This window comes from Eleutherodactylus coqui, chromosome 9, assembly GCF_035609145.1.
Source record: "Eleutherodactylus coqui strain aEleCoq1 chromosome 9, aEleCoq1.hap1, whole genome shotgun sequence".
Taxonomy (NCBI): Eukaryota; Metazoa; Chordata; class Amphibia; order Anura; family Eleutherodactylidae; genus Eleutherodactylus; species Eleutherodactylus coqui.
Genome location: NC_089845.1, coordinates 89,051,359 through 89,073,377, shown reverse-complemented (window position 1 = coordinate 89,073,377; position 22,019 = coordinate 89,051,359). Strand labels below are relative to the sequence as shown.

At 45.2% G+C, this 22,019-nt stretch overlaps 1 protein-coding gene across 1 annotated transcript in view; it reads right to left on the bottom strand.

Annotated features, from left to right (window-relative positions):
• LAMA3 (laminin subunit alpha 3) overlaps positions 1-22,019 on the bottom strand; it is a 205,905-nt gene that overhangs the window by 67,128 nt on the left and 116,758 nt on the right. The window contains exons 37-40 of the mRNA XM_066578034.1: positions 21,473-21,634; positions 20,677-20,778; positions 19,063-19,146; positions 5,733-5,963 (exon numbers count right to left, since the gene is read on the bottom strand). Coding sequence (XP_066434131.1) covers positions 5,733-5,963; positions 19,063-19,146; positions 20,677-20,778; positions 21,473-21,634 — 579 coding nt within the window. The remainder of the gene's footprint in view (positions 1-5,732; positions 5,964-19,062; positions 19,147-20,676; positions 20,779-21,472; positions 21,635-22,019) is intronic.

Below are 22,019 nucleotides of genomic sequence, written 5' to 3'. Positions count from 1 at the left end.
AGCTTTACAAAACTGTCATCCACCTTGTCAAATCCTTCTTATACCGCAGCCCTTGTGACTCAGGTATCCAGGCTTGCTACAAGACAGGCATGGTGCTGAGCTACGCCCCACCCCTCCAACCACCGCATGAGTCACGTTGTGTAATAAATATGAGTGGCCCCAAGGGCTGACACTTTAGAATATTGTAACCTATCTAAGGTGTGCCTGATAACACTTCTCCTCCACCCTGTGGGACTCAGACATTTCCCGACCACTAGTACAGTAATGTAAGCCTGAGTAATGCTGCAGACAAATAGGATGTATGTGTGATGCATCAGTCATTGGTGCCACCACTTCCTTTGGGCTACATATTTTCAGCCCGGCGCCGCTATAGAAGAGCAGCTTGCAGCACTTTAAGCAGCACCTACTTGCAGTAAACCTGGATATTCCCCATTCACAGTTATTAGCATTACTGATTAACCTGTTCAGTTCTGTGGAATATTATAATTAGATGAAGAAGGAGTATAAGACAAGCCTAGGAGCAGGATATGGAGGTTACCTTAAAGAGAGGGAGTCCTTGTTTTTGGTCAAGCTATTAAAACTAAGTCAGATGTAAACACGACCGATCCTACAAAGCTTTCTTCTAGAGACGAGGAGGCAGATTTCCATGCAGCAGATTGGAAAAGCTGAGTTGTCATCCATGTTTCATAGAAACAGAAAACGTAAGGGGGTTACCTGGGACTATAATACTGATAACCTTTCCTAGCATGGATAAAAACCCACTGGGCTTTGTTGCATTATTTTTACAACAATTTAGCTATGTGTGAAATGACCCTTAGAAGGTAGAACGATCAGACGCAACATCAGTAGTTTGGTGGTAAACAATCCCTTTACGTAACTGAAGACCAATTCTCAAAATAAGTCATCAATGGTTGATTGGCAGAAGTCCGCTGCTCGGGATCCTGGCCAATCAGCTGTTGTCTTGGTCACCAAAAGCATGTTCTGTATACACCCAGAGAACGACTAGTTGACAAGAGTCCCAAGTAGACTCCCACAGACAATTGATGACCTGTACTGAGGATACGTCATCAACAGCTTAGTGGGGACAATTACTTTAAAGAGCAGTGGATGCTTGCTACAGACTCGCTTCCAATGAACTGGATAAACTGTCAGCTCACCCACTCTTTACAATCCTACCCCACTGAGTGCATGAAAGCAGAGAGACACTGCTGATAAGCATAGAAGGAAATGAAGGAAACGTTTGTCAGCAACTCAGCGTAAACCACTTCTTTATGTCAGCATTTCAGTAAGAACATGGATAAAACCAGCATAGATGTTTAAACGTCTACATTATTTGAGCAGCAACTCTCTGTGAAGTTAGCCTAAGGGCTCCTGCTTGAAACAGCTGAGTGACTGGAAAACTTTCATTTTCTTCTATATGTACTTACCTCCAAGTTACATGAAGTCGTAATGCTGAACCTCAAGCCTCATATGAAAAATCACAGTATGTTCCATCAGCTGTCATATTACGCTGCTATTCTCCCCAAAAAGCAAAGCCTTTCTGCAGAGGCTCACAGAGAACTATGGAGCCACAGAGATTATACAGTTGCAATTAAATTTAATCAATCCCCATTGCAAATTAGGTTTATTTGCCAAATTTACAAACTTTCAGCTATTTGAGAAAAACAATCAGGCAAGAATAATTTAAATAGTTTAACACGACCAACATAACAAGTGGGTGAATACTTCTGAAACTGCAGAAGCCACGAAGTGCTACTTTGTATTGCTATTGAAGAAACCACTTATAATATTAGGTCAAAGCCAATCCAGTCACAAATTAACACTGAATATCCACATCAAAATCCGCAATGACGTCATGTTGGGATTTTGGTCTGGATTTTGTTTTGGAGAATTTCAGCAATGTGCACTCATAGCCTAATTCTAGATTATTGCTCCATAATCCTGAGTTCACCTCCTTCTGGATGAAGAAGAGTGGTGCTACAGTATGAGGTACCAATGAACACAGAACTGTGAATGCCAATGCCAACATTCAGATCATGAATGAATGTAATCTGAGGTAAACTTCACCACCTGCTTTATTTACCCACTGAGCATGCTAACAGCCCATATAAACACACCCCATACATGCCTGGTTGTGGTAATCCACATTGCTCCATGCTTCAACATTTAAAGCCAGTGTAACCATTAGGATTATGAAGTGTAAGGCCGGATCCACACGAGCGTATGCATATTTGTGCTGCATTTTTGCACATAGGTTTTTTTTTCACTATACGTCTTGCACGTGCAAATCGTGCAGATTTGTGTGTGCAGGAAAAAAAACAAAGAGGAATCATGGACCCAGCTTTTGAAATGGCAATGCGCAGGAAAATAAAACATGCTGCATATTTTTTTGTGCAACAGAACTGCACACTAGAGATGAGCGAGTATACTCGCTAAGGCACATTACTCGAGCGAGTAGTGCCTCAGCTGAGTATCTCCCCGCTCGTCTCTAAAGATTTGGGGGCCCGGTGGGGGAGATCTCTCTCTCCCCCCCCCCCCCCCGCTCCCCGCCGCAACTCACCCACCATCGGCGCCGGTCCCCGAATCTTTAGGGACGAGCAGGGAGATACTCGGCTAAGGCACTACTCGCTCGAGTAATGTGCCTTAGCAAGTATACTTGCTCATCTCTACTGCAAACTTAAAATATGTGCTTGTGAACGAAAACATTACAATCAGTGGGTTCTATTCACTGCGTATTGTGTGCGCAAAAAAAAATCGTTAAATTGCCGACCACTTACAGTCGCCGATTTTTCTCGCAGCATCAAAAGATAGATCTTGACCTATCCTTTCACAAAACATGCTGGAGTCTCCTGTAGACTCCTTTGGGAGCTGAAAAAAATGGAGGGGAGGGAGTTTTGGAGCTGAGAAAAGAAGACAGCTGGCTCTACTTTAGCTAATAGAAGCCATTCTTACGAGCGACGGAATTCTCCGCTACAGCATTTTTTTCATGCAATATGTTTGTGTGAATGGACGAGAAAACACTAATTAATTTGGGGATTAGATCGGGGCTATTTTTCTTTATTGTGGTTTTTGACCATGTGCGGCCAGCGTGAAAATGCATACACTCGTGTGAATGAGGCCAAAGGGCTTATTCACAGGAGCGTATATGGGCCACCGTTTTCACGGCTGGTCGACATACGCTACCATCTGAGCTGTCTTCCCCCTTTCCTCCCCCTTATCGACTCCCTGCCTCTCTCCTCCCCTCCGACTGTTTGCAATGGAAGGGAGGGGGATGGGTTGGAGTGTCATTCATTGACATGCAGTGTCATGGACAAAACCACACCAAAATCCGCAGACCATTTTGGTGCATATGTTGGCATGGATTTTATCCGCGATGTGTGAACTTACTCTAAGTGAGAACCAGATCCCGTAAAACAGGTGCAGGGCAGTGAAAATCTGTCAAGTGATTTGTTTCAAACTACATACATTGACCGAGGAGTATAAAGCTGGAGTGCTATAAATGATGTACTGCATGAGTAACGTCAGCCATTCCCATGCTGCAGGTCCAAGGTGGTACTGCCAAGGTTTGAACTTGCCTGCTTAGAGCATTCATGGAGGCACACCCATATCCCACTCCCAGCTTTATTTACTGTCTGCTGAAAGCCGTACTAAAGAGGCAAAGACTTTACTATCTGTTTCCATCCCAGTTACCATCCTATATTTTTCTTTATTCATTAGGTTCCCTTAAATGATTGTCTGAATTACATTTTTCACATTTTTTTAATGTCAAGTGATTCAATTCATTGTTTCTGTTATAAAATTGAAATGATCAGCTCCATTGACATGTACAAAGGCTTTCCACACATTAAGGCCTTAGTCACACGGGCGTTTTTTCCCGCGATTTGCGGATCGCATGACGGATGCGCATCCGCAAATCGCATGACCGGGGCCGAAAAATCGCCCGAAAAAACTGCTCCTAGCCACGTTTCAATAGAAACGGGCCGGAGATGTCCAGCGCATTGAATTCAATGGAGGCGGCAATACAGCCGGCTCCATTGAAAGCAATGGGCTGCGGGCGATCTCATGATGAATTTTCGGGAAGGGCCTAAAAATATAAGAGGGTAAGTGAGAGCTGCCTCTGATTGGTGAGGCTGTGACCAATCAGAGGCAGCTCATTCAGCAGGCGGGGATTTTAAATACTACTCAGAGCAGTTCAGGAGAACTGCCGGCCGGCCGCGGCTGACCTCCGTCTGCCGGGACCAGGTGAGTATATTTTTTTTTTGTTTTTACACATTTCCGGCTGATCGTGCGATCGCCGGCAGCCCATTGCTTTCAATGGAGCCGGCTGCATTGCCGGCTCCATTGAATTCAATGGGCAAACATCATTCTTCTCTGCCACAGCTGTTACAGCTGTGGCAGAGGAGAATGATTTGTCTACTATATGTTCTCAATGGGGTCGGCGGCCCCATTGAGCGCATATAGAGAAGAGAACAGGAATCGCAGATCGCAGATAGGTGCGATCTGCCATTTCTGTTCTATAATTTATCGGACGAGCGCATAAAAAGCGCTCATGTGTCCGATACCATTGCAAAGCAATGGTTTTATAAAATCGCCGGACGCATGCGCATATCGCGCGAAAAAACGCCCGTCTGACTGAGCCCTAAAAGTTATAACTTACTCCATAAGGCTTCTCTCACATGAGCATAAAAAAGGCATCGTTTTTACGCCCAACCGATATAAGCGACCGTCTGAGGCATTGGTCTCCAATGCATTCGTTCCCATGGGCGAATATATGGCGTGTCAATACGTTGCACCATCAAATATGGAACAAACGTGACCAAAATACAGCCGGCATATATATATATATATATATACGGTGACTAAATAGTAGTTCTGGAACTATCTTTTGCTTGATATACACTGGCGGCTCCCATAGACTCCTATTGGAGCTGAAAAAAGAAAGGGAGGGGGAGGCAGTTTAGCAGCATCCAATGCTGCGAAAAGCTTACAGGTGCCTCTATATAGACATTGGAAATCAGTCCGAGGATTTTTGGTGAGCGAGAGTTATCCGGGTGCAATGTATTTTTTCATTAAAAACGGCGCTCCAGGTTGTGTGAATGGGTGGGAAAACGCTGGCCGTGATCGCGGAAAAATGTCCATTCAGGCAAATATACGGCGTGGCCGGGAAAATGTAAAGAAGCATACGCTCGTGTGAAAGAGCTCTAAACGTTATGTTCTGTAGATATTATTCTGTTGGATCATTGCTGTAAGGCTTATTGCAGACTGTATTTGGAATTGTGTGCATCTCTATTGGTGATGGATAACAGATATAGGAATTCAAAATAATCCTATAAAACCTGGGAGCCCCAGTGGGACTTGTTTAATGCATGGGGGTTCTTTGGCTTCTTTCTTGATACCCAATACCATGTCCTCAGTGCACTCTGAAATCCGCCACAAATGTTTTAATATATTACTAATAGACTAGTTTATTAGTCAATATTCTCAGTGGTTCCATTTAACAATTATAGAAATGAGATATCTATGTAACCAGCAATGATTATGTCCGTTTTAGGGTAAACATTGACTGAGATTGTAAAATAAAACACTTTTGGGTCATACTGAACATGTAGACTTGATGTATTAGCAGTGACCTGATGTGTTAGATCAAGAATGAAAGTGCCAATTGAATAGTTTATTTGGGTGTCAACAAGTTCAAAGCATTAGATAAGAAACCAGACTAGATGAAAACATACCTGGCATGAATCACCTGTGTATTCGGGTGGGCAGTCACATATCTCTACATTCAGAGCTGCACGCCCACTTCCTGAGATGGTCACGTCCTCCAGCCCAACCTCTCCAAGGGTGAGCCGCTGAGTCTCAGTGAAGTACAAGGCTCGAATGTGCAAACTTTCCAGTCTGGACAAGATTATCATCAGTTCCTCTCGGGACACCAGGCTGTTGCTACTTGCATGTCGAAAGTTGCTCTAAACAGTAACAGCACCGTATAAACACATTAGTCCGTACTCTTATCAGTAAATTATGGAAAACAGAGCATTTTACTGCTGTTAACATTCTCTCATTTGTGAATTATTTACACCTCAGATCAATACTTGCAACATTTTAGTGTGTGAAAAACTAACAATCACATTATTGTTAAAGCTCCACTTTAAAGCTGCTGCATATTTTTTTCCCTCCTACAATGCTTAGCGAAGCCCCATGAATGTACACAAGATGTGAAAGGAAGATCTCTATAAAAAGGATTCATTTAAAAGGAGTTTTCTGCCCTCTTCTTCACTGATGACCTATCCTCTGGATAGGTCGGACATGGCCATTAGCTGTTAGTGGAGGAAGTGCATGCGCCAGCTTCACTTTCATTGAAATCAATTGGAGTGTCACGCTGCTTCGGCACTTCCTGCTTCTCTGCTGGTCAGGACATCACATCTAGTCCTGACCAGGGGAGCAGCAGGACGTGACCTAGCAGTGCAGCTCTCCCACTGATTTCAAGCAAGCACTTCCTTTCCTATCCACGTAGGGACAGTGGGACCGACGATCAGCTGATGGACAGGGTTCGAGAGCAGCAAACCCCTAACCATCAACTTCTGATGACCTATCCAGAGGATAGGTCATCAGTGAAAAAGAGGGCAGAGAATCCCCTTAAGGATGATCATATGATCACACATGGAAAAAAGGAGTCTGTTATTGCTACAAAAGGGAGCCTAACTTCATTTTAACTACCACGGTTTTGGAATGGGATATCCAACAAGCTCACATAGGCGTGATGGTCAGATGTCCATATTCTTTTGGCCATATAGTGCATTATATGTAAAACTTCTCCAATAGATCACCTATCTGAGAACAACACCCCATACCAGATTTCCTGTGCTGGGCCTCTTTTTTGAGAGACCCACCACTTTAGAAGACCCTTTATCAATGCTTTTTACATGGTGATCCTTAAAAGATTATATATATATATATATATATATATATATATATATATATATATATATATATATATATATATATATATATATATATATATATATATATATATATATAGTTGAAGGGCTATTCTAATCTCAGTATGGGGGATAGTCTGCTAATTAGAGGGGGACGCTCACCAATCCCAAGATTTGACCCCCAGCATGTCCCAAAATAAGAAAAAGTGGAGGCCATACATGTGTGCTTCTACTCCATTCACTTTAATGGGAACGCTGGAAAGAACATGTTGGATGTGGCTACTATATCATGATAGAAAGGCATATTTACTGGATGAAAAGGTTTATAATGAAAATCGATTCATTATATTTAAATCCACTGATATGTGGTCTCTGATTTACATGCACTGCCCTAGGCAGCTCCTAAACTGCAATCTGAGTCACATCCTCCAAAGTCTTATGTTTCCATACTATGAGTCAATGCTATTATACTTTGCATTATTATATCAAAGTTAAATTGATGGAATTTTTCTAGTGTAAGACCCATTCAAAGGATGGATTTAAAGAGTCAATTGTTTCAGGGATGATAGGGAGCGGCCTCTTAGTGGGTGGCGGACAGCTTTGTTCACGGGGCTGTTGAGGTTCCCTTCTCCTGGACTCTACCTCTACAACTGGAGAACAATAGATATTCCCCAACATAATTACCCCCGACATATCCATTCCTATGTGCTGCCTAAAATACGAGATGAATTGAGGAAAAGCACAACAGTTCAACTTGGTTAGACTGGCAGAAGAGAGGTAGACGGGAATTACATTTCCTTTCTATGCATACATTTACCCATTTGTGATTTCAGTGTAAACTGATGAGTAGAAATGACACAAATAACCTTGTATTATTTACAAGGAATTTTTACTTGGTTTTCAAAGAAAACATTCTCATTGCCAAATGACATGCCTAACAGCTGCAGGCATTATGTTTCGTATTCCCCAACTTTTAGTAAAGCTATGCCAGTTTACCCTCTAAGGAAAGAGCTGTTACTCAGCAAATTATCTCCCTTGTCATACATACAATGCAGTTACATGAATAAACAAAGCAATTACAAAACATATTAATATATAAATATAAAGTTCAGATTTCCCAGAATATTCCACACTTCTCATTCAGAAAACTACTAGTAATTATTAGGAAATTATAGTACCAGTGTTTCTGGTGGCGCAATGTGCCACACAGCTCTGCTACATGCAAGTCACACACACACACAGCTCTACTACATATACATCACATACAGATCCACTACATACATTCTTCATCCCATACAACAGGGATCACAAGCAGCACAGCACTCTGGGAGGTCCACAGAGGATTCTGGCTGTAAGCCTGGCTATATGCAATGTTAATTGCATATGGGCTGCAGGTCGCACGCATCCACTGACATCAATGGAGGCCATCCGTGCGGAATCTGCAGTGAAATAGAGGAAGCTATAATTCTTCTTCTGCTTTCAGAATATGAAATTTGAACCCACGGGTGTAAAGGAAAATTCGAAACTACATGCCTTTCAATGCCTGCGTTTTACCGCGGATTGTCCGCACAGACAGTAGTCATAGAATCCGCAATTCGAATCCAGTTGTGTGAGGAAGAGGAGATGGAAGAGAATACAGCAGAGTGGAAATCTGATTAGCAGAGAGCCTGTTCCCTCAGCCAAGTATGGAGAGAGGAGATATACATTTACAGAAATCAACTAAAAGGACAGTAATATGCAGGTTTGTCTCCACTTCTCTGGCTGTACTACATCTTATACACATCTACAACTTCCTGAGGAGTGATGGGGATTTCATTTTTTATAATGGAAGGTGATGGTAAGTGTCTCACGGGCTGCTGCTGCTTCCATAGCTGGTGTACAAAGATCTCATATAATACTTATTATAAATCTAAAAGGCATTCTACTCAATAAAGAAATGTTGTCCTGGGGGGGGCGTGGCCAGCGACCGACATGGACAGTCGCATGTGAGGAGAGCTCCCCAGGGGAAAATCCAAAATCCTGAAAAAATCCTGGCCATACTCAAATCCTGAGATCCAAAATACTGCCTAAGGACCTCTAGACCCTGAGGGGGCTGTGAGCCGAGGAGGAAGAGGAGCGGCGCCAACGCCCTGCTGGTTTCCCGTGCTTAGCCTGATGCCGACCTCTCCAATCTCCTACCTGTGAGCCGGATCAGGACCCGTGGGCTTGCTTTTGCCTACCTGCACACAGTCTGCACGGCGAGTCTCCCCCCCGGGATCCGGTTGTCCTGCCTGGGCCGACCCTCCCCCTCCCCTTCTTGCTGCCGCCGACCGGACGCGACCCGACCCGAGTGAGACCCCTTGAGCTGGACCCCGACCCGCAGGACGGAGTGACCTACCCCTGGAAGAAGAGCCTCTGCGCTGGGACCAAAAGACAGACCGCGGCTTGCAGACCGCTCCGGCCGCCCCGCTGCCCGAGACCCCTACCTCCGCTTGCCTGCACCAGCGCGGTCCGCACGAGACCTACCTTCCCGGGCTGGGAGGCCCGCTCTGTAGCCCTCAGCAAGGAGTGCCCGCTGCGGTGTCCCAGCCGGGACCGCCGCCCGCTCTGTCGTCCGTCCCCGTGCCCCTGGAGATTCTCTGCAGCGACGGGAGACTGGCCCATCCTGGACGGGAGGGGCTGCTCGGCTGACAGCCTCCGCACTCCTTCCTCTGCTGTGAGAGCTGCGCAGACACTGCAGCTCACCCGGCCGGCCGTTCTGCAACATTCCACCGCCGTCTGCTAGTGGTGCCAGGCACCTCGCGGAGCCCCGACTTCAGCCCTGAGAGCCGCCTCGCCTGCGGACCGGCGGACTGGGAGCCCCCTCACCCATTACAGCTGCCGGATGGACGGCAACAAGCCCGACGGGAGCCGCGGCCGGCCCGACCGCCCCACCGGTCATCTACCTGCGGCCCACTCCTTGACAACCGGCGACCCTGGGGACTCCGTGCTGCAGGATCCTCCTTCCCGCACCCGACCCTGCGGAGCCGGCAGCGAAATTGTGAGTAGCCAGCGGGGGCTGGGGGATAACACACCTGCTAAAGGACATTGACCCTCTGGGGCTACACATAGGGAAAACAGCCCACAACAACAGACTTCCCACCACCCCTTGGAAAGATACCTTTAGCCGCCTGCGCCACTATACAACAACGCTTTGGGGAGTGCGCGAGGGGCGGACTGCCTTAGCTCACGGCTCCATCTACCCGACAAGCAGCGGAACTCGCAGGAAATAAAACGCTCCCTGCACCTTAAACTGCGTCTCTGCCCACAGCGGACAGTGTTGCGGTAAGGGGCCGACAAATCTCCCACAACCCTATCACAAACAGTCTCAGGCTTAGCCAAATCCTGTATAATTGCGACCCGGGTCGCGGGACCTTCGCCCTCTAACAATTATTGTAACTGCATAATTACAAGGACTGGATAGTCAATCACATCTAAACCCCATAAAAGTCGCATCAAACTGCTGACTTCACTGTTAGGTGCCTGCCACAAGCAACAGCTTTAATACCTCCAATATTATACTACACTAAACGGGAAAAGACAGAAACCTTTACTCCTTAACAGCCACTACAATCGCATAATTACAAGGACTCTATAACCAACAACATCTAAACTCGGCAAAGTCACGCCAAACCGCCGGAATCGTTCCCTGGCCTCTGTTACAATCAATAACCCTTGATACTCTTTACACCGTACTATATTAAGCGGGAAAAGACCTCTATCCTCTAACAACCACCCCAACTACATAATTACAAGGACTCTATAGCTGATAACATCTAAACTCTGTAAGAGGCGCATTAACCCGTTACAATCTAAAATCTAAGGCCGGAAAAGAAGAAAAACCATTCACCCCCATAAACCACTACACCAATCTACGTCCCCCATCATGAGCACACGAGCCAAAAGTGGCTCAGCAGCAGAAAAGCTAAAAGAGTTTGCCCGCTCCGAAACCCCGGACCATAGGCCGCGATCAACACGACCCACCCAGATGAGAGAGCCCGAAGGCGAGAGCGGGCAACCCCCGGAACCGACCATGCGACAGCTCCTTGAAGCAATCAACACCTGCAAATCCTCTCTCACCAATAAAATAGAAGAGATAAAGTCTGAGGTTTCGTTATTGAGACAGGACTTACAGAACATGAGAGGTAGAATGCGAGAAATGGAGGACCGCATCTCCAATGCAGAAGACTCCCTACGTCCGCTCTCTGTGGCAGTCAAAAAAGCCACACGGGTAGCAGAATTCTGCCAGTCCAAGACGGACGACCTGGAAAACCGGTCGCGCCGCAATAACCTACGCAAAATTAGCCTACCAGAGAAATCAGAAGGCTCCCACCCAGAAACATTCGCCGAAACCTGGCTGAAATCCTTATTGAGTGACGAAGCCTTCTCCACACATTTCACAGTGGAAAGAGCCCACCGGGTCCCAGCAAAACCACCACAGCCGGGAGCCCCCCCCGCGCCCCTTCCTAGAAAGGATTCTGAATTGCAGAGATCGCGACGCTGCACTTCGCCAAGCTAGATTAAAGGGCCCATTAAAACACAACAATGCAACAATTTCCATATTCCCTGACTTTTCCGCCGAACTACAAAAGCAAAGAGCTACCTTCATAGAAGCAAAGAGAAAATTTAAAGAAAGAAATATCCCTTATTCAATGGCATACCCGGCCCGCCTGCGCATTGTAACCCAAGGAAAGGTGATTTTTCTCCAATCTCCTACTGAGGCCTTGGAGTGGCTGGACATGCACCCGGAGATACCGAAGGACGATTGATCCCGCAGCATCTATGGCAGGACTTTAAACCCAGTCATAATCCATGCGACTGATACCCCTCTGACCTATAGACGGTGAAAACGTGGGGCGATGATATCTTTGAATTGCCAACGGGACTTGGCGACACCCACGATCCCCTATAGGCGATCGGGATTTTCCCCCCCTCCCTATTAGAGTAACATCTGCTACTTCCAAACAGATTGTAGCTAAATTGTTTTATTTTTCGTATGTTGTTTTTGACACTTATGCCAAAATTAAGCAAGATGTCAAAGGTTAAATGTTTAAGTTGTTGTAATCTGCTCTCTAACAATATTTTTAGCAGGTCTGCACTGACACAATTCCCTTCCCAACACTCGCAGGTCCTTCCCCCTCCTCCTTATCCCAGGGCCACAGAGATAACGCACCAATTATATGTCCACATAGCCAGCAATGACTTTAAAATGTCTTAGCTGGAACGTCCGGGGTCTCGTTACTGCACTCAAGCGAAGAGCGGTCTTTACTTATATTCGGCAAATTAACCCACATATCACAAGCTTGCAGGAGACCCACCTTATTAAGGAAAAGGCCGACGCCCTTGCAAAACCGTGGGTGCAATGGGTTGCCCACTCCTTTCACACCTCCTCCTCCAGGGGCGTTTCTGTGCTCATTCATAGGTCATTGCGTTGGAACCCTATCAATATTCGCAGGGACCCCGAAGTAAGGTTCATATTCATATTCGGCAAAATAGACTCCAAACCCTACGTTATCCTATCTATTTACAACCCGCCCCACAGCAACTTCCATCTCCTACAATCCGCCATAACATATGCACATCAATACCCCTCGACGGGGGTGATCTGCCTAGGTGACTTTAATATGGTAATGGATCCTGCCGAAGATAGATTCCACACATCCCCTAGTATGACCCCCACCCAAAGCTCTTCCCTAAAACAACTAATCGAAAGTGTCGGCTGGATCGATCTCTGGCGGTTTAAACACCCTGACGTGCGGGAGTTCACCTGTCATTCCCCGGGACACAGTGCGCTGGCAAGGATCGATTATATATTTAGCTCTAGCAATATACCTTTCCAATATCACGCACTGCCCGCGTGGTATATCTGATCACAGCCCCATACTGTTAACGCTGAAATTCCCTCAACAAACTATAGTACCCACCTGGAGGCTCCACCCCTTCTGGCTGAAGCTAATCGGACCACACGACCAAACACTTTTCCATATATCCCTGTTCCTAGAGGCCCACAATGAGAATACCCACCCCGCTTTGAAATGGGATACTCTGAAGGCTTATGTCAGGGGATTCCTCAAGTCCGCCATTTCGTATATTAAAAAGTCGACAGCCCAGGCCGATAGAGAACTAGAAATTCAGACAATGGAGGCTGAAAAGATGTACACATCTAACCCCACAGACATCAATAAAACAGCCTGGCTCAGCTTAGTCCGACTCCACAAACATCAAATTTACGCTAAAGCTAAACGTAAATTATTTTTCACCAAGCAACATTACTTTGAATTGGGGAACCAATCTAGCCACCTACTGGCCAACCTCGTTGGACGCGAAAACAAAACCAACGCAGTCCTTAAAATTAGGAACCAAGGTGGGGTGGAACTGACTGACGCCCCGTCTATCACAAATTGTTTTAAAGACTTCTATACCAATTTGTACAGCTCTTCCTCTCAGAGCACAGTGGCAGATATCTTGAGTTACTTGGAAGATCTAAATTTTCCAACTCTATCCGTAGATCAGGTTGAGCTTTTGGAAGCCCCAATCACGCTAGAGGAGATCCAACAGATAATTCGGGATATGGTCCTTAATAAATCGCCCGGCCCGGACGGCCTCCCAATAGAGACATACCGAAAATATAGTGAACAACTAGCCCCGCTACTACTCGAGACACTAAACCAAGCCCAAATAGACAACACCCTCCCGCCCTCATTCTACAAAGCCTCCATAGTGGTGATACAGAAACCTGGGAAGGACCCTATAGACTGTAGTTCCTACCGTCCAATCTCACTGGTAAACGCCGATTACAAAATCCTAACTAAAATCCTAGCTACTAGATTAAACCAGGTGATTTTGTCCATTATCCACCCGGACCAGACGGGTTTCATGCCTGGGAAATCTACGACAATAAACATCCGTAGAGTCCAGACAGCCATGCAATTAGGTAAGCAATACAATATGCCCTGGGCCTTAGTCTCACTGGACATGGCAAAGGCCTTTGACTCACTGGAATGAGCCTTTCTCGAGGCTTGTCTGGTCCGCTTTGGATTTGGACCTAAATTCCAGCAATAGATCAAAATCATATATAAATCCCCGAGCGCGAATGTGGTGGTAAACGGCATCCCATGACCCGAATTCCAATTGGCAAGAGGCACCCGACAGGGATGCCCTCTATCCCCGGCCCTATTTGCCATAGCTATTGAGGCATTGGCAATCTGTCTGAGAAGCGCCCCCAATGTGAAATGTATTAGATGGGCGGACATCGAGAGTAAGGTAGGACTATATGCGGATGACACAATTCTCTTTCTATCAGACCCAATAAACTCCTTCTCCCAAGCCATGATCCACATAGACAGGTTCTCTAGTTTCTCGGGTCTATATGTCAATTGGTCTAAATCGACAATCCTATACACAAACCTCAACCCCGAAAATGACCCCTGCGTTACTAGGTATGGGCTAAAACCGGTCCAAACGTTTAAATATCTGGGGATATTTATGCCATACGACCATAATAACGCCATAGCAGAAAACATAGACCCGCTACTAGACAATATAAGACACAAGCTGAAAGGATGGGCCAAGTTACCGCTCTCTGTGGCCGGGCGCATAAATCTTATTAAAATGGCTACCCAACCCAAATGCTTGTATATATTGCAGCACATGCCAGTAACCGTCCCCAAACGCTTCTTCCAGTCACTAAACTCCCTTATCATCTCCTTTGTATGGAACTCCTCCCATTCCAAATTAAGCCTGTCGATATTACAAAGGCCCAAAGAGCAAGCTGGAATGGCCCTCCCGGATCTCTGACTTTATTACTTGGCAGGACAATTGAGGAACATACGGGCCTGGGTCTTGGACGGGGAATTACCAATAGCAGATAAACAGCTGGCGAAGCAAGTAAAAGGTAATAACCTCCTAAATTTCTTAGAATTTCCGCAATACACCAACTCCGCCGACATGGTCCCGCTTCACAGATTAGCCCTTGGCGTGTGGAAAGAGGTGAAGATACTGCAGCGATACCAGGACATAATACCCGAGCTCCGCCTCTGGAATAACCCTGGTCTCACCGCCCTACAGTCAGTCCCAGATCCACAATATTGGATGGCCCGGGGGGTACATACAATAAGAGACATATACGTAGATGAAACATTCCCTACATTCATAGAGCTACGCGACAGGTTGCAGTCCCCACATCTTCAATTATTCCGTTTCTTCCAACTAAGACATGCTTTGAACTCCCAATTTCCGCCCGCCTCAACACATATATCCAAGTTCCCCACAATTGGCATCCTCAAGTCCCAGGGACCTAAGGGGTTAATCTCGGCCCTAAACACACATCTCCTTTCGGCTAAAATAGCCCTCAACCCGCCTTCAGCATATGACAAATGGAAACAAGCCATCCCATCCCTCACACCCGAGGAATGGCAGGACATTTCCGAATCCCATTTGGCTGTTTCCCCTGCCGTAAACAATAAATTAATCCAACTATACATAACGCACCAGGCCTATCTTACCCCTAGCCGCCTATACAAAATGGGCACAGCGTCTTCAAATATTTGTCACAGATGCCGCCAACCAGAGGCGAACTTCTGGCACTTGATATGGGAATGCCCTCCAATTAACGAATACTGGTCGGAAATTACTGACCTCATAAACGCACTATTGCCTTCCCCACTAGCTATTGAGCTAGACCCCAGGGTGGCGCTGTTTGGCCTACTGGAGGAGGAGGTGTGGCCACACCACACCTGTACCTTTCTGGAAAAAGTGCTGTTCTTGGCCCGCAAGGCAATAGCCATGAGGTGGATGGCTGTGGAAACCCCCTCAATCCTACATTGGACCCAACTGGTAAATACCGTAACTTCCTATGAGAAAATCATCTACCAAAACCGAGGATGCCCGGCCAAATTTAGGAAAATATGGGGGATATGGATCGACTCCCATTCTACCTTAACCATGGAATAAACCTCGAGGCCGGATATATACACACACACCCCCCCCCAGATAAGTGTCAGCAGACCTACACTCTAGTCTCTCCACTAAGGCCGTAATAAGTTAGAGCAGAACCGGTTGAAAAAAAGTTGTAAAGTTTATTGTTAAGTTATCTAGAAAGTACAGTAATAAGATTTGCGTTGATCTATGCACAACGGAAATGTATACATGAATAAGGATGCACCTAACAAAGTTTTCTTCATTCTGTATTTTGCAATGCCTTTTTCAAAAATAAAACGAATTTTTAAAAAAAAGAAATGTCCTGAAATCAGAGTATAGGTGCAATTTTCTAGACCTTTCCTCACATCTGCGTTTGGGTTTCTGTTTTTAACGGACCTATCTAGAATTCTATAAACAGATTCAAAAACGGATGCCGAACTGAAAATATTAGAAACTAAGGCTTCCATTTCTCGACAGTTCAGTTTGATGGCTCAGTCCAAAAACGGGAACATTAGCCCCCTTTAGTATCAGTTTGGCATTTGTTTACATCCATATTAACAGATCCATTTTTAGTGTAAAAAAAAAAAGCTACATTTCCACATGGACAGGAGACTCTGTTCAGAGCCTCTGGTGCAGATCCAGCGTGAGGTCCTGAGCGAACTAATACAGCAAACAGTGTTATTTTGTCTGGGAACATGCAGCACGCCAGAAACTGGACAGGACATAGTGTAGTCAATGGGCTCTGTCAGGCGCCGTCCGTGTCTGGCATATGCTGGATCTAGCAATTCCGGTATTGTCATTGTTCAGTTCCGAGGATGCAGCTGAACAATGGAGATATACAGTACACATGTGAAAGGGGCCTAGTTGTGGAAGAAAAAAAAATCTATTAAATGGAACAAATAAATACAAATGTTTTCATTTGCATCCATTCTCCATTGACAATAATGTAAACAAAACAAACAGAAGGCTACTTTCCGTTAGCTCCCTGGGCTTTTTGGATGGAAAAAAATAGTGCAGCAGACTGTAATTGTTTACATAAAAAAGAAAAAAAAACAAAAACGGAAATCTAACAGAAAGTAAACTAAGACAAACTTAGAGCCCCTCTGAAATCAATGGAAGTTTAGACAAACAATTGTTTTAGTTTTTCTGTATCTATAACAGAACAGAAGAACAGAAATCCTCAACGCAGTTGTGAACAGGATGTAATATAAACCCATCCCTGTCCTGTTTTTGTTCGGAATTATCGCAGCTTGTTGGTCGCGACAGCATCGTGGCATGGTGGCCTCAACACAGGTAAAGACCTTTTGCTTTGTTAAGTAGGTCAAGGGTTAATGCACCATGTGCAGAGTCTGCTGGTGCTGTCTGCCTTTGCTGCATGGATGGATGCTGGATTAGTCATGCCTAGGAGTAGGGTGGACGTGTGGTTTTGTATTCACTCTGCCAGTTTTCAGGTGCAGGGTGGCTATATATTCTCACCCCTCCTGGTGATCAGTGCTGCTTATTCCGTTCCATGGTGGAGTCCTTGGAGTTTGGAGCTCTCCCGTGCTGGGTGTATTGCGACTTGCAGATAAGTTGCTGTGAGTTCCTTTTCAGTTGCTTTCCTGCTGTTCATTTCTGTTTTGCTTTGTGGTGTCAGTTCATCTCTCCAGGGGTTCCAATAGGGACAATCAGGGCCCAGAAAGAAGACCGTGGGGCTGCCTTTTTATCAAGGCAATGATTCCGCTTTAGGCAGGGACCCGTCACCTCCCTGCTAGATTAGGGCCAGGCCTCCTTCTCCCCTGGAGTGGTGTTGCATGGGTTTTACATCTGGGCTACATATTTCAGTTGTGGTGAGCACTGTTTTGCAGTGCATAAATCTATCTACTACTGCAGTTGTTAACATCACCCTGTGTCCCGTGCTGAGCGTGATGCTTGTGAGCCGCACAGACGTGACAAAAATGAAACTTGCAGAAGATTGAGTAGACATTAAGTAACCAATGGGGTTGTTGATCCTAGTCTTGGAGTCAGGTAGGAACTTTCAAATGTTATCCAGGGATTATTCTGACGGCCATTATGTCGGGAAGCTATAGAAATAGGCACTTCTGCACATACACTACTGGTTAAAATTTTTGGAACACCTCAATTTTTTCAGTTTTCATTGATATTTACACAGTTTAAAGGGGTTGTCCCGCGCCGAAACGGGTTTTTTTTTTTCAACAGCCCCCCCGTTCGGCGCGAGACAACCCCGATGCAGGGGTTAAACAAGAAAACCGGACAGCGCTTACCTGAATCCCCGCGCTCCGGTGACTTCTTACTTACCTGCTGAAGATGGCCGCCGGGATCTTCTCCCTCGGTGGACCGCAGGGCTTCTGTGCGGTCCATTGCCGATTCCAGCCTCCTGATTGGCTGGAATCGGCACGTGACGGGGCGGAGCTACAAGGAGCCACTCTCCGGCACGAACGGCCCCATTGAGAAAAGAAGAAGACCCGGACTGCGCAAGCGCGTCTAATCTGGCGATTAGACGCTGAAAATTAGACGGCTCCATGGAAACGAGGACGCCAGCAACGGAACAGGTAAGTGAATAACTTCTGATAACTTCTGTATGGCTCATAATTAATGCACAATGTACATTACAAAGTGCATTAATATGGCCATACAGAAGTGTATAGACCCACTTTGTTTCGCGGGACAACCCCTTTAAGGTCTCAAATATACTTTGAAATGAAAGCACAGAATAAACAAAGCAGTTAAGATGATTAAAAATAAGGCATTAATTTTGTTTCACCAAATTAAATCTAGATTTTTGACTCTTCCAAGAAGCCACCTTTCAGATATTGTTCAGAAATGTAATGCCAGGACTGTTGCAGAAGTTCCCACAAATGTGCTGCCCTTATAGGTTGCTATATTATCACGCTTCTGTCCAAGTGATCCCAAACAAGCTCAATGGGGTTTAAGGGCTCCTGCACATAAGTGTACACGCAATTATGCGCAACTCAGTGCCTTTTACTGTACATTTTGCGCTCACAGAGCATGTTCATTTGCATGCAGCAGACAAACACGCCCTGAGTTAAATGGCTACTTAGCCTAATGAGCTGCAGACATGTTCTTTTTCTTACAGAACTGCATCCCATCTAAAAGGGCCATTAGTGACACTCAACAGGTAAAAAATGAATTCCAGAAAATTTTAAATAATGAATAATAACTATCTTACCTCTACTAGCTGGACGCGCCCGTAGTATTGTCTGTCTGGTAGAGGATTGGTTGGATCCACATAAACAACTGTCATCTGTCTGCCCTAGAAAATACATTACTCATTATTAAACATCATATAAACTTGTATAGAAATACTGTATATGATAATATAGAAAAATGATCTAGATTTAAACATTAGATTAATGGTTTCCTTCAGAATCCCATTTCTTGTGTCATAAGGTCATTGGCACACCCATCAATCTTTTTCTGCTGCGGGATAACCAGAGATCAGCTTCCAAATCCATATGTGTTACGGCTTAGGATTTATTCCCACAAGCATATAATTGGCCGCGTTTTCACGGCCGGCCTATATACGCTACGATCTGAGCAGTTAAAACTCATGAATGGGTGCACAAATCTAACGTTTGTGCACCCGTTCAGATGGCATGGGCACCGACACATATATACACCGAGACTGCCAAGCCGTCGCCCCTTCCCTGTACACCCCCACCCCCCACCTTCGTCGGCTCACCTCCTCTCTCCTCCCATCCGGGGCAGGACAGGGGGCGGAGCTAAGTGCTGCTCCATCCCGCCTCCTCCCATTGCTGGCTGCGGACAAGGGGAGGGGGCGGGAGTTTAGCTATGGCAGCCCCCATCAGAAGTCTATGGCAGCTTAAAAACAGGGAGGGAGTTACCCTGCATACAAAGGAGGGAAAAAAAGACAGATGGCCCTAATTTGGCATTTAATTGTCATTTTATTCAAAGGGAAGGGTCCAACACGTAAGAGTGTGAACTGGTATTTCTGTCTCAAAAATCACAGTACTGTTTGCTGGCACATGCATATCAGCCTATTTCTTGCCATCTCTCAACTTAGTTCATGTGCAAATACGATCCGTAGTGGCAAACATATTATGACCATCTGAAACCGCCCTGACATGTGGATTTTGCAGCAAAATTTTGCTCCTGAGTTTTCTGTGGATTTTGTCTACTGCATAGTAATGGGTTAAATCTGATGCGAATTGGAGAACATCCACGATAGGTAGGGTATACAGATCAGTATTTGTCGAATAGAAAATATAAAAAATATAGAGACAAATACATGTAAAAAAGAAATTTATGACATGGGTTTAATGATTTGAGACACGTCCGTAATCCGGATCCATATTACGGACGTGTTTTTATATGCTCGTCTGAGGCCAGCCTTATACCTAACCAGCTGCAGCAGGTGACTAATTTCAGGACATTCAGCTTGTTCTACCCCTCTCCGGCTGTGTCATCCATCCTGCTCATAACATCTCAGTGCACTCTGCTATTATAGCCAGTTGAGGTTAATGAAGTGTGAAAAGGCAGCAGAACATCGGAATGTATAGACTGTTACATCCATAAGTGTCTGACAGCCTTTGGCCGCTAATAGCAGAGCGCTCAGATCCAAATACCCACCGCACAACCACTGAAACGGAAAATCATGACTTGCCCAGACAACATATCATTTTGTGTCTCATGATACACAAGAACAAATTCTGCAAGGCTTTGATATACTGATCCAGCGTTACATCATAATTACATGTTTAGATACAAATATGTTCTTGCCTCCAGATTTTTACTTTTCAAATCGCAAGCCGGCATAACTTACTGTTAGCAGAACATCTGGTCTCTTGTCTAGTAGGACCATGCCTTCATTTGGTAAGCCAAAGGACTTCAGCTGGTAGGTCAGATAGCCTCCGTATGAAGAAATCTGTTAAATCAGTTAAATATTATTATGTGGAGATGGAATCACATGGGGAGCTGGGGAAATGGTGGTAAGCTCGAGAAACCATAGCTAAAATATATGTTTAATCAGGGCCGTAGAGTCGGTAAGCCAAACCTTCAACTCCAACTCCTCAATTTTCCCAGACTCCGACTCCTTCATATAGAACTCATGTTTTTTACATGGTAAATTTATTGTATTACAATAGTATGGTTAAGTAATGGTTTTTGGTAAATACAACATGTATTAACCCTTTCCAATCCACTGTCTGACGTCTGAAGACATTCTGATTGAAGGCTGTACAGCTCCGATGTCGGAAGACGTCCGGCAGGGTGTTCTTACTGTATATTACTGGCTGCTCTGTTGTCGGGGGCCTTTCCAGCATGTCCCGTACTGCAGTACTGGCTCTAGCCAGGAGACAGCGCCATTGTATAATGGCAGAAAGAGAAAGCCCCCTAGGGAACCCTGAATCCAAAATTGGATTGCAAAGGGTTAAAAGGACATTTCAAAACTAACTTTACGAAATTCCTATGAAAGCAACACATTCTGCATTGAATCAATTATACCATATATATATTTTTTTGTCTATAAGCCGAAATCGGTACATTTCTACTCTGACTCCGACTCCACAGCCCTGAAGCTTTTTGGTGCATTAGACTGTATTTCTTTGTGTTCTTCTTACCCTCTCTCCCAAGTATGATGCTGGCGCAATCCAGTACAAACTGTGAACCGATGGGGGTAATTCTTGCACATCTGCTACCACACTGTTGCTTCCGGGATTAAAGGTGACATCTACTCTGGTCTGATCTGATGCTTCAAGTATCCAGAATCTCATATCTACAAACTTATCAAAAGAAGCACATTCATGTAATCGGGATCCTACATGTTCAATGCATAAAATTAGTTTCAAGACTTTGGAAAGTATAATCATTTAGTTCTTTTATTCTAAGAATATGTGTGACTATCATTTCAGATGACCTCCCAATATCTGTCACTAAAAGAATATTTGTAATACTCAAAACGGATGTGTGAGAAGACTGAATCCAATCACCCCCACTACAGTAGGTTTAATGTCTCAGACAGCTGTGGAAGTAGTGACATGAGGCACATAAGACCTGGGGAAGGAGTTGTCAGGCACATACTGCTGCAGAAGCCGCTGAGGAATGGTCTGATATATCGGAGATCTGAGGAGTGAGTGGGCTCATAGTCAGAGAACACAGAATAGATGG